The sequence below is a fragment of the Marmota monax genome, unplaced genomic scaffold, assembly GCF_021218885.2.
Source record: "Marmota monax isolate L192 unplaced genomic scaffold, Marmota_monax_Labrador192_F-V1.1 WCK01_AAM20220418_F8-fsc00288, whole genome shotgun sequence".
NCBI classification, from domain to species: domain Eukaryota; kingdom Metazoa; phylum Chordata; class Mammalia; order Rodentia; family Sciuridae; genus Marmota; species Marmota monax.
In genome coordinates, this window is record NW_026693586.1 from 677,615 (window position 1) to 690,815 (window position 13,201).

At 57.8% G+C, this 13,201-nt stretch overlaps 1 protein-coding gene across 6 annotated transcripts in view; it reads right to left on the reverse strand.

Annotated features, from left to right (window-relative positions):
* Positions 1 to 6,000: 6,000 nt before the first annotated feature.
* The window catches only part of Blk (BLK proto-oncogene, Src family tyrosine kinase), a 53,709-nt gene continuing 46,508 nt past the window's right edge, over positions 6,001 to 13,201 (reverse strand). For all 6 annotated transcript variants that reach the window (XM_046459306.2, XM_046459300.2, XM_046459301.2 and 3 more), the window contains 6 exons: positions 12,841 to 12,993; positions 11,859 to 12,038; positions 10,939 to 11,015; positions 8,486 to 8,636; positions 7,036 to 7,167; positions 6,001 to 6,315 (listed from right to left, as the gene is read on the reverse strand). In XM_046459306.2, the coding sequence (XP_046315262.1) occupies positions 6,110 to 6,315; positions 7,036 to 7,167; positions 8,486 to 8,636; positions 10,939 to 11,015; positions 11,859 to 12,038; positions 12,841 to 12,993 (899 nt within the window). In that variant the 3' untranslated portion in view covers positions 6,001 to 6,109. The remainder of the gene's footprint in view (positions 6,316 to 7,035; positions 7,168 to 8,485; positions 8,637 to 10,938; positions 11,016 to 11,858; positions 12,039 to 12,840; positions 12,994 to 13,201) is intronic.

Here is a 13,201-nt window from a genome sequence, read left to right on the forward strand (position 1 = left end):
GACAAAGGGCAGATGGGAGGGCCCTTGGGAGGAGGGGCCCTGTCTTACCAGAGCTTATCTCTTTAGGTCAGAAAAGGGCCTGAGAGGTCACAAAATCCCCGTGGTGCCAGCTAGACATTTTTGTACACGCCCACGAATTTTAACTCTGCCATTATCTCCCGGACACTCCCTGGGGCTATTTTTGGGCCTTCTGGGATGTCAGGCAGAGTTGTCACTCTATGAATCATTGGCAGAGATCCTGAGCTCACCACAGGACCCTGGCCCCCTCACTCTCCAGGGACCACTGTGATGGAATCCAGCGGAGTCCGTTAGGCCTGGTGGCCTGGTGGCCGTCAGCGCCAGATGTTCCTCTTTCTTGCCCCCCTCCCTGGTGTTCCCAAGCCCTCCTGTCATCCTCTCCAAACGGTTCGCTTAACCTTGCTAACGGACCCCGGCCCAGGGCCGCTCTGCAGGCCTGTGTTGTGTCCACCCCACTCCTCAACTTCTCAAAGGCACGTTTGGACCATTTGCTGGGTCCCTCGAATGCGAGGCACAGATCAGAGCCAGGATCTGAGGTGTGGCTCCCACTTTCCAGGAGTGGGCTGGTGAGCCACAGGCTGAGTCTCCACCCCCAGCTGTCCAGGGTGAAGAGTAGCCCGGATGGCCGCAGGCCCTGGAGGCTGCTGCAGGGCGAGGCTCTGGAAGCCCCCTGGGAGCTGTGCAGTGTGGCGCCCAGGTGAGCCCCGTTCTCGGGAGAAGGATGCCCTGTGGTGTCCACTCTCTGAGGAGCTGCTCTGGTGCCAGGGAGGGACTGTCCTGTGACCCCACCCAGCCGACTGGCAGAGCTCTCAAATACACACACTTGTATTTTTTCAAGTCAAACTACTGCCTGTCCACCAGGAAGTCTAGGGGAGCTGGGAGGCCAGCGAGGCCGGCCTTGGCAGCGGCTCCCACCACCTGGCCCTGGGTCCTTGGGCAGGTCCCTCCTCCAGGTCTCATCCCTGTGAGAAGCACAGACGTCACAGGGTGAGGGGCGCGTTGGACCTGATGCCTGAGTTTCAAAAGCGGAGTAAATGTCGGACTCTGTTTTAATGACTCGTTTAAGTCAATCAAATAAGGGAAGCAGATCAAGAGGAGGGCCGGGCTGAGTTTGACGAGGGGGTGGAAGCCCACCCTCTCCCCTCCTGTCTCCACCATACTGTGAGAACCCTGATCCTGGAAGCCCACCATCGACTCCCACAGCTCGAGGAACACAGTTCAAACATCTCTACCAGATTATTCCTCCTAAGAATGACCTGGATAGTGAATCCCCACTCTCCAGCTTCCAGCTGTGTGGCCTTGGGCCAGTAACTCACCCTCTCTGTGCTCCAGTTTACTTCTCTGTACAGTGAGGATCAGAAGTCCCACTCCTTAGGGTGTATTTGGTGACTGGTTACCAAGGTCTTCTTTGCATGGTATCAGGATTCTACATGTATCAAATGTCAATCTTTTTTTTAATTGAGAAGATGCTCCGAGCTCAGGGGGAACAAGCCTGTTGGAGACCCAGGTGTCCCTCTGGCTCCCTGGGCTGCCTTCTGTTGTGTCCCCACAGCCCTGAGACTGAGGGCCTGGAACTGGGCGTGCTTCTTACCTACAGTGCCTGAGAGGTTGGGTGTCAGGTGGACCCTTGTGAACCTTCTGAGTGGTGGCCAGGCTCCTGGCCTACCTGGAATAGCAGGTGAGCCTCAGCCAAGTTCCACGAGCCTCTGGGGCAGTGCTGGGCAGGTCCACCTCACCGGAAACCGACCAGACTCCTTCCCAGGTCAGAGCCCAGGTTCTTCCAAAGGGGAGCACGCCTGCCCCACCTCCAGGCCTGCACCTACTGAGCCCCTCAGCTGGGCCCACAAAGCCCCACCCCAGGGCCCAGAGGTGCCAGCAGAACTGCAGAGGCTCTGGGCGTGGAGAAGCTTGTCAGGAACACACAAGAAACACCCAGAACCCTGGAATACCAAGGGCGTGTCAAAGAGCACGGGGGTCCTGTGGGTCACGACGGTTCAGTCAACACCGTCCACCTCCCTACAGCGAACCACCAACCCAGAAGTGACAAGGGTCGTGGGGTTGGAGGAGTTGGAAGCCGTGGGCACCGTCGGCGGGAACGCAGAAGCGCACGCATGGAAATCCACACAGAACCACCACTGGGTCCAGCAGCAGGTGGACAGCAGACGGGGAGAAGCAAAGGTGGCCCACCCCTCAGCCCCACAAAGGAATGGGACCTGACCACGTCACCCGTGGAAGAGCCTAGGACACCTGCCAGTCACGGCAAGACCCGAGCTGCACGATGCCACCACAGGGGTCAGGAACACTGAGATTCTCGGCCACCAAGTAGAACGGGGGCTCCAGGGGGGGTCGGGGGGAGGCGCAGGGGCTGGTGTCTCCCGGGCTGTGGAGACAGACGTGGTCATGGCCACGCTGCAGAGAAGATGAGCTCACTCCAGAGCGGAGCACTTAATACGCCCCAGATGGTCAGTTTTACGTTATGTGTATTTTTCTGCATTAAAACAAAACCCAGAAGATGCCACAAGGCTGGGAAAAGTTGACTCTGGCTTTTAGAATCTAATGGAATAGGTGGTGGAAACGTTCGCAGCACATATTGCAAAAGGCAGTTTTGAATCTGGGTTTTCAGGTGGGGGTCTGCTCGCGGCTGGTCCACGGGTCTCAGGCGCGGCTTTTCCCCTGTACGTAGACGGAGGCTTATTCACACCGAATCTTCTGGTTTCTGACTTTAGTGGATTGGCCACAAGAGACACAATAGCAGGCTATGAAGGCAGAAGGTTCCTGTTTGTTCAGGCCTGAGGTGTGTCCCCAACAGGTCATATGTGGACCTCAGCCTGTGGCTGCACTTTACGGAGGTGTAACGTAGAATGAGATCATATGGGGGTCCCTCATCCAATGTGACAGGTGTTCTTAAAAAAGAGATTGGCTTTGGGGGTAGGAAGGACAGTAGAACGAGTGGGACATCATTACCCATGTGCATATATGATTACACGACTTGTGTACCTCACATCATGTGCAACCAGAAAAATGAGAAGTCTTACTCCATTTATATATGATGTGTCAAAATGCAGGCCACTGTCACGTGTAGCTAATTAGAGCAAGACATTGGGACATAGACATGCACAGAGGACCGTGTGAGGACATGGTGAGAAGATGCATCCACAGGCCCAGGAGAGAGGCTCAAGAGGAACCAGCCCTGCCCCCCTTGACCTTGGACTTCCAGCCCCAGGACTCTGCACAATCCAACGCTGGGTAGAAGCCACCTGCCGGTAATATCTGTTGCATCCACCCGAGCAAATTAATGCTCTACTCCACTTTCAAAGTACTCCTCAGGCCCCAGAATAGCACCAAGGGCTATTCTGTGTGCAGACGAGCAAGGCTTGGAGGAACCAAGGTCACACTGCTCACACTGCTGGCCAGTGCCGGGCCAAGCCAGGTTCTCCACTGGAACCCGCATGCCCTCTTCAAAGTCCTGCCTGAGGATGGGGAGGGTGTGAAAGCGCCTCACAGAGGATGAAGTCCTGAGAGGTTTTCAGAGTGTCAGAGCGGACCTGGCACAGAGGAGGGGCAAAGCCTCACATGTACTGTTGCCGCCAAACCTCCCGATGCGCCCACCCTATGTGCCTAGTCCTGGGTGTTGGTATTGTGCCCATTTCACAGACGAGGGAACTGAGACTCAGAGAGTCAAGTTGGGTTGGAGCCCAGGCATCTGACCCAGGACTGAATGGCCCAGGTCTGAATGGCCCGCGCATCCTTTTCTGATGGAGTCTGTCTTTCTGGGGGAGGGGAGGTGGCTTGTGGCTGTAGGGCGCTTTCTCCCAACCATAAATCTGCAGCAGGGAGAATACCAATGCTTTGCCCATTCATACCCTCTTGGCCTCTGCCCCCTGGCCACATCCCCACTCTCTCCCACCCCTCTTTCCCTTCCTCCCCTCCCTTCCATGAGTTTCATCTCCTGGCTGGGAGCTGGAGGGCTCTTTGTCCTGTCTGGACTTATTTATGTGGAACAAAAGCCACCAGGAAACCTTGTCCCAGGCCCGGCCGCTGGGGCAGTGCGCCCCCTGGTGGAGAGAACTCTGCCTGGTCCTGCAGGCGGGGCTCCAGCCTCCCCTTCCCAGGGGTTCCCAGGCAGCGGAGTAGAGGAGGGCCCCTGCCTTCCTAGCCCTACTGCTGATCTCCTGGGCTTCTCAAGCCCCTGCAGATGTCACTGCACACTAGCGCTGGGGAAAGCACAGCATCAGCTGGGCCTGTGATTCTAGGACCCCAAGTGACACTACAAGAAGGGGCACTTCCAGACCTCACACAGCCTGGCCCAGCAGTTCTCAGTCCTGGGTGGACCTTGTTACCAGCTGGGAATATTTAAAAATGCTGATGCCCAAGCCCACCTGGAACCTGGCGCTGGGACTTGTTAATGTGCCACCCTCCCCCCACCTGGACTCCTACATAATTCTCACATGCAGCAGGGCTGAGAGCCCTGGTCCTCAGCTACTTATGAAGGTGCACTGCTGACGTCCTCCTCCTGTAAGCACCGTGCTCCCTGCACAGCACCTACCCATTGCAAGCGGCCGTGACAGCCAAGGTCAGGTTCAAATCCCAGGTCCAGCCTGACCAGCTAAGAGAGGAGGCTGGTGGGGAGGGCTCTCTTTCAGTTTCTTCATCTGTGGAAACAGGTGGTCATGGGAACAAGAGCCACGATGCCCTGACCTCTCTCCCACCCTCAGACTGTGGTGGAAACAAACAGCAAATTGTACGCAAACCCCAGGACATTGCAGGGGACACTCGAGGCAGGGCTCAACCATGAGGGCCCCGCCACGCGGCCACAGTCCTGTAGCCAGAGCCTCCGTACCTCCTCTGTTCCTGGGGTGCTAAATTCCTAGCTCAGGGGTCCTCTCGGGGTCAGATGTAGAGAAACCCAGCGAGCTGGCTGCCAGGCTGGGAGGGCGCGGATGGGCAGGGGAGTGCACATGTCACTGAACTTACGTCAAAACCCACAGAATGTTCCACATGGAGCGAACCCTGGTGCAGGCTGCGGTCTTTGGTTAGTAATGTGCTAACAGTGACTCTTCAATTGCAGCAAATGGACCCACCATTTGGAGCAGAGGGAGGGGAGCACACGGGGACTGTACACCTGGGGACTATTATTATTATCATTATAAACCCAAACTGCTAAAAAAGTCAAGCCTATTATAAACAGAACAAAAGCAGGACAAGTGGGGAGGTTTCGTGACCAGCAGGACCGCCCACGGGCTTTGTTGTACCACCCAGTGCCCCTTGTGCCTGGGGTTGGAGCCCCAGGAGCGGGTCTCTCACAGTCCCCCAAAACCCTGGTTCCCAGGACTCCAGGACTCAGGCCAAGGATTTGTGGGGTGAGGGCGCCCCCTTCCGGCCTTGAGGGGCAGGGACAACTGGGTCCCTGGTCGCCCTGGGGCTGGGAACTGGATTTCACGGAGAATCGGGGGCTCCCTCAACGTGCACACTAGTACACATCCTGCATGCCACCTCCCGATTTGTTAATGCCAGCAACGATACGGAAAACGTCAGACTCTCGTGGCTTTGTGACGGAAGAGTCCCATAGTGCCAGTGCACAGCCAAGGCAGGACTAATGGCTCCCCCTCAGGCATCTGGGAGGAGAGGGCAGGGGAGGGGGGGGCCTCGCAGTCAGAGCAGTGGTGGCTTGCTGCTGGCCGACCTAGGGTTATGGCTGGTAGCACTGAGCCTTAGGCGATGACCATCACCTAACAGTGTGTCAGGCACTCTGAACCCTTTACTGGACTTGACCACAAACAAAAATGGTCTACCCCCATTTTACAAACAAGCAATGGGATACACAGAGAGGCTAGGTAACTTGTCCAAGGGCACACAGCTAGTGAAAAGTGGCTTCTATTTGGCTCCACTCCAGAGCCCCGCCACCAGCCACCTGCCAAGCCACCTCACCTCCTGGTTTCCCCATCTGACGAATGGAATGCCATCCCCCCCCCCCCCCCCCGCCCCCCTGCTTTAGCGGCTTGTCTGGGCTGGATGGAGTGCTGAGAGTAAATGTCAAGGTCAACCTCAGTCCCTAGGCTTGGCGCAGGGAGTCCCTTGAGTCAGCAGGCGCCTAGGGCTGCAGCTCATACTGGCCCTCGGTGGCCGTGTAGAAGTCCTCAAGCACCGACTGCAGGAACTCAAAGGTGGGCCGCTCCTCGGGCCGACTTCGCCAGCACTCAGCAATGACCTGGCGGTACAGCTCGGGTGGGCACGTGTCCGGCCTTGGCATGCGGTAGCCTCGCTCCAGGCTGCGGATGACCTCGGGATTGCTCATGCCTGCAGGCAGAGGGACAGAGCATGTCGGGGAGGGTGGTTTCCAGAGGGGGTGGTGTCATCCAAGTGGCCCTGGGGGACACTGGGCCTGGAAGGGGAGAGCAGCCCCCACAGGCTCATCAGTTCAGTCTCCTCCCTGGTTGGTCACCTGGCCACCCAGCTGGTGACCCTTTAAACAGAACTTGGTTTACTTTTTATTATCTGGAGAGCTGGAAACGAGGCTGTCGATTCTCTCCTGAACTAGACAATCCGTCTCAGGATGGGACCCTGTCTAGGTCACCTGTCCAGGAAAACTGAACCTCTGCTATTGGTGGGGCTGCTCCCTGCAGCCTGCAGAGCTGCTTAGGCCCTTGTGACATGAGCCTGGGGCTCAGGTTCTGCCCAGGGACAGGCTTCAGAGGATGCCCCCAGGCTAAGGCCAAAGAGGGACCACTGTCCTCAATGGCCGACAAGCTCCCTGGATGAACTCTGTCTAGACCTGACTGCCTCGGCTGCTGTTTTTAGGGGGCTCGTTTGACCTTCCCTGGGCACAGCCCTGAGGCCTAGGGTGCTACTGATAGAGGGGACTAATCCCACAACCAGAGGGAGGCCTGGATCCTAGTCCAGCTGACGGGCGGCCCTCTGACCAGTGGGTGGTGGCCACAGTGCCTGAGGATGGGATGGCTGCCATGGGCCGTAACAGCAGAGCAGAACACTGTGAGAGCTGCAAGAGGCAGCACCTACCTGGGTATGGCACGCGCCCATAGGTGACGATCTCCATCAGGAGGACCCCGAATGACCACACGTCTGCTTTGATGGTGAACACCCCAAAGTGGATGGCTTCCGGGGCGGTCCACTTGATGGGGAACTTGGCTCCTGGGGGAGAAGCCCAGCAGCTCTGTGAGGCCAGCCTGGCTGCCCTGCCCACAGCCTCCCCGCCTGTCCCCACAGCTGGGCCTCGCAGGGCTTGGCCACCAGACAGTGCAGAGGTGCACCCAGGGAGTCAGGAGGACACTGGAGGGTGTGTGCCTGAGAACTCACAGGCCCAAAAGGGTCCTCGCAAGAGGAACTGTTGGTGCTCCGCAGGCTGAAGGGACTCCAGCAGAGGAGACCTTTGTCACCTGGTGAGGCACAGTGGCTGATGTTCTTTACCACCCAGAGACCCGGGAGTCTCTACCAGTCACACGTCTGTCCCCACTGTCCTTAGGGTCTTTAAAAAGAGAGCAGGTGGGCCGGGCATGGTGGCACACACCTGTAATCCCAGTGGCTTGGGAGGCTGAGACAGGAGGATGGAGAGTTCAAAGCCAGCCTCAGCAAGGTAGCGAGGCACTAAGCAACTCAGTGAGACCGGTCTCCAAAGTAAAATACAAAATAGGGCTGGGGACGTGGCTCAGAGGTCAAGTGCTCCCCCACCCCCCACCCCCCCAAAAAAAGAGAGTAGGTGGGCTTCACTGGGCAGCACGCATGAATTTCCATCTGGGATAGAAGAGTCCTTTTCTATGTCGCCTGGCCTTGTTATAACATAGGCCCAACATTTTAACTTGTCCCAGTCCCTCAAGTAGTCCTCAAAGTGAAGGCTGCAGTCCTGGGTGGCATTTAGGGCACACCTCATGGCTCTCCACTGGGTGCCCGTCCTGTGAGCCAGCCTGAAGTCCCCTGAGGACAGACGTGGTCCCCGCACCACATCGCTCCTCCTGTGTCGGCTGATCTTCATACTCAGCTAAAGGTATTCAGATCCCCCCGTGAAGCAGATTTTGAGAGTAAAGCAAGAGTGCTCTGCAGAAACCCAAATGTAGGTCCAAGAATTTGCTGTTCGTGTTTCAGTGTGTTCTGTGAAAGCCCAGCTCCATGGGGTTCACAGGAGCCAAGTGGAAAAAGCATTTGCAACTCAAATTAGTTGGTGAGGCACCAGGTGAACCGCTGACGTGTTGTGAATCTCCGGGGCGGCGGGGAGATGGTCTGCCCAGTCTCCTGACCCACCGCATGCCGAGCTCCTCCTCGTGGGAGGTCTGGAGGCACTTCTTTTCTGCCATGCGCATTTAGGGGGGAAGGCCAAGTGGTGGGGGCCACAGAGGCCTCCCCGGGTCCCTTTCAGTGAGGCTCTGCAGTGCAGGACCAAGGAGAAGCTCAAGAGGGCTTCGGGGAGCTGGGCAGGTGAGGCCCGGCGTCTCCCTGCGGCTGGGGCTCTGCTCACCCTCTTGGACAGTGTATTCACTGTCAATGATCCGGGCCAAGCCGAAGTCCGCGATTTTGCAGCACAAGGTCTCAGACACCAGGATGTTGGCCGCCCTCAGGTCTCGGTGGATGGAATTCATGTGCTCGATGTACGCCATCCCTTCCGCGATCTGAGGAGACAGGTCCCAAGGTGAAGGTCGGCGTGGGGCCTCTCCTCCCAGCATCCCACACAGGCCCTGGGAGAGCAAGGACCTGACCACCACCTGACATCCTCTGGCAAGGCTGATGGGGCAGAAGGGCACGGTGGGTGCCTTTGATTGCTTTTAAGTGGATGCATGGAGGGCGGCTACCGCTGGGAGGGACATGTGTCCTCCTGGGTGGAGAAGAAAGAGGGCTTCCACTGCTTCCAGATGGGTAAGCCCCGAGGCCCGAGCAGCAGGGGGGCTAGCTGTCTCCTCCTGCTCTCCCCTTCCAAGCAGCTGTCTCCACAGGCCTTCCAGGGAGGACAGGCAGGAGGAGGAGAGGGAGGGGCGGAGGGCACAGTCAGAGGGCACCTCTCCTTGGCAAGCACTCTGCCTGGAGTCGGGAGCCCGTTCAGCAAATCTCTAAGCCTCCCTGGGGGCTCCGTCCTGACCTGGACCATGGAGGGGGCTCCCGATCCAGGAGTTAAGGCCAGCCTTCAACGAAGTAACTCGTGCCAAGGCTTGAACCTGCATGTAGGGATCTGGGTGAACAGAGGCACCAAAGAGGAGTTGTCTCAGTCCAGATCGCAGCACCAGGCCAGGACTACCTGCTGGGCCCCCTCTGTAGCTCTTTTAGCTAAGGCTTATTCACCCCTTGATGGGCGAGGAAATTGAGGCCGAGAACAGAGAGCCAGTGGATCTCCCCCAGCATCCAGGAACCTAAACGACATCGACTCAGGTCTTGAGCTGACCGGGATTTTGTAGGGTAGACAAGAGACCAAAGCCTTCTGGGCAGCGGAGGCAGGTGTGGCAGGTACTAGGCACCAGGAACCATGCCACGGGGCTGCAGGGCAGGGCACGGGGGTCGTAGCTGGAGGTTGCACGGGGTGGCCAGCGCTGGCCTTGGAGAAAGTGCCCTGTGTGCTTTGCACCCCACCCCAGAGTAGGGGAGGAGAGCCCCGAGGTCCCTGCTTGCGTGTGTGTGCACGCGTTTGTGCACGCGATTGCATGCAGGGCGAGGCGCAGTGTGACCCCAATGTGGTCTAGAAGCTGTCTTCTGGGAGGTCCCGATTTCCTGGTTTCTTAACCCCCAGATATTTGACCATATCTTGGCCCTGAGCTCAGATGGCTTCTCCTGACCTTTCCCCATGTGACCCAAGGTTTCCTGAGGGGTTATGATGGGGATTGGAAAAGACAGGGGGCGGGGGCGGGAGAAGAGAAGGAAGGAAGCTAGAGGATGGGCTTATCCCATAGCCATCTCACCAGTTGCTCAAACTCGTCTCTTGCCTCATGGAAAAAAGGCACAATGACCTCAGTTCCTGCATTGATACTAGTTAAAGATAACGAGGAATGGGGGGGGGGCTGGTGTGAAGTGTGGGTGGGGAGGGCCCCCTCTGTAGCTGTGTGTGTGTGTGTGTGCGCGCACGCACACATGTGCACACTCACATTTTAGAGGCTAACCACAGACCACACCTTCTTGCAGAGAGTTCTAGTTCTAATAGACACACACACAGGACCACCAGGTGCGTCTTCCTACTAGATAGAACCCCCAGCTACAGTCCCCAGGGGAGGAAAGCTCTCTCCTCCTCATTCATTGCCCCCCTACAGAGTCTGGGAAGTTCTTCATGTGAGCCCCAAGGGTACCAAGGACAAGTCCAGGGCAGCTGAAAAGATTCCCTGATGGTGGACATTCTCTAGGGCTCAGAGAAGTAATGTCCCTAGGGCTCCTGTGTGTCCCACACCTGCCCATCAGTCTGGGCGGATCCTGGGGCTGCACCAGGACTTAGGGTCTTGGTAGAGGATGGGTGTTCTCAGAGTCACGCCTTGCTGAAGGCACTGGTGGCACCATGTGAGAAGGACACCAGAGCACACCTCTCACCTGCCAAACGGAACCCTTGCCCACACTCTGGGTTTCCCACGACATCCATCTGCCCTCCCTCCATTCCCAACGGAGCAGCCTCACCCCATCATGGCTGCCCAGGGTGGGGACTGCATTTCCCAGGCTTGCTTGCTGCCAGGTGTGGCACTAAGATGCCGTGGGACAAGACGGTAAAGCCATGAGTCACCATCTTGGACAGTAAGATGACAAGCTAAGGTTCCTGATGGGGTGGAGCCTCCAACCTGCCTACGGCTGGACGTTCCACATTCATGTCATCGTTACTTTCTGTCCTTCACAGTCCAGGTGAAGCCTAACCAGTGCAACCTCTCACCAGTGGATTCACTTAAGCCTCAGGGCTCGCAGAAGGACGCACTTCCCCCAGGTACCCTCTGCATGGGGTAGTTCACCAACCTGGGCTGACATGTCGATCAGTCGTGGGAGGGACAACCTGCTGCCTTCATCTGACTTTAAGAAGTCCAGTAGGCATCCTGAGAGAGAGAGCGGGGGGGGGGGGGCTCAACTGCACTTGTGCATGGTGACCTGAGCGGGCTGGGGGCAGGAAGCGGGCACTGTCCTCAGATCTCTGGATGCACCGGGAGCTCTGCCTGCAGCTGTTGCTGCCTTAGGCTCACATAGACCCAGGCCTCACTACCCTGGGGTAGTGCCCAACCACCCAGAGTGAACGCACAGCAGGTTCAGGGACCTGCCTGAGGTCTCAGGGCCAGAGGAGTGGGGACTGGAACCTGAGCTCTGGCTCTGGGATTAGTGGTCTTTCCTGACCTGACAGGACATTCCTGCCCACCTGCCTTGCCCCCATCATCCTCAGTGGCAAGGAAACTGTCCCTGAGCTCCAAGCATCAGCAAGAAGACACTGGCTTGGAGAGAGCTGTTCCCAGACTGTTGTCCCATGAGACACCCTGTGGACCTCAGAGGCTGCCCAGCCTCAGCCCTCTGGTCACCATGCTATGAAATGTTCATATACTTGGAAAAGGTCCCATGATAGGAAGGGGCAGTAGAACTCTCTCTGGATGCCCAGCCAATGGCTCTTTCCCCTTTTCAAGGCTCTGTCCCTCCCAGCGGGTATCAAAGTGCACTGGGTGCAGAAGATGCACTCTGGGAGCACTGGCCGCAGGGCTCCTGAGCCGAGGAGGCAGCTCTGCAGAGACCAACCAGCCCTCCTGCTTCCCGGCCTCCTCCCCTCCTGCCCCCCTGCACCAGCAACGTCTGGTGCAGATCCTGTGGCGATCCCCTGGCCTGGCAAACCCACTGCAGCGATCCACCGAGACTTCCCGCCCTCTAAGCCTGGTCCTCTGCCGGGGCTGGGGCACCACCTCTGGCCATGTACTCGGTGACGATGAAGATGGGCTCCTTGGTGACCACGGCATACAGACGGACCAGCCTCTCATGCTGCAGGGCTTTCATCAGGTTGGCCTCAGCCAGGAAGGCTTCTGGAGACATGGCTCCCTCCTTCAAGGTCTTGATGGCCACCTTCAAGTTGTTTTTGTAATAACCTGACCAGGGAAGAGGGGTGGGGAGTAAAGGAGCCATTCAGAGGCTCAGAGAACATCTGTCACCACTGACACGAGATTCCAGGTGCCAGACCCTTCTATGGGGACCTGAGGCCAGAGATGGAATGTGTGTCCCCCAGGGTGATGGATGGGTGTTCATACTTGGCGAGGATGTGACCATCTCCCCTGGCCACACGGGAGCCTCAGGCAATGGAGAAATTTAGGGGGGAGGCATCATACTGAGTAACAGACAATGACAGGCCTGTCCTTCCCAGGGAAGCTGCAGCTCGCGCCAGGCCTGGGCAGAAGGCTCCAGGAGCATCAGGGTCTGAGCCTGACCTGGTGCCTCGGAGCAGGCAGACAGTAAACAGCCTTCTATGTTCCAACAGTGCTGTGGTGAGCAGGAGCCGCCTGCGGCTGGAGGACACTGGGAGCTGGAGTTGAGTGACTTGGCCCAAGTCAACACTGGCAGGTGGTGGCCTTGGTCTGCAACCGGGCTCTGGAGTTCCCAGTTAGTGGCCCACTCTGTCTAGCAGACAGCTTCTGTCTGAGCTGAGGCCAGGAAGTCAGCAAGCCAGCCGAGCGCACAGGGTCTGTGGCAAAGCCAGCCAGGGCTGAGAAGGGCTGAGAGAGTGGGTTCTGTCCTCTCCATCACCACTGGATGCCCCTCAGCATTCCAGGCCTGGCCTCTGCCTCTCCTCACAAGGCCTCCTGGGGCAGGAGCTCTGCGTACACTGGGCCCTTGGCCTTCAGGGGCAACTTGCCCTTTTCAGGATGCAGGGAGGGGAGGGGTGCCACAACTCACCCATCCACACTTCACCAAACTGCCCAGACCCGAGTTTCCGGACCAGCTTGAGGGACTGCCGGGGAATTTCCCATTCGTCCTGGACCCAGGGGTTCTGCGATGCCAAGCTCACACAGGGCAGGGTCAGCCTCTGGCATAAGCCATCCCCTTTCTCTGTATCAGGGAAGAAAGAAAAGTGAGCTGGAGGCCAGACTCCATGTGGACACCCTCCGCTGTGTGCACGAGGCATTGGCTTTGAATTACCCTGTGGAGAGGGGCCAGCTCCTCAGGTCTGGCTTTGGGTCACCCTCCAACTCCCCAAGGCAATTCACACAATTTGGGATCCTGTAATAGCCATCCCAAGAGCTCCTCTGGCACAAGC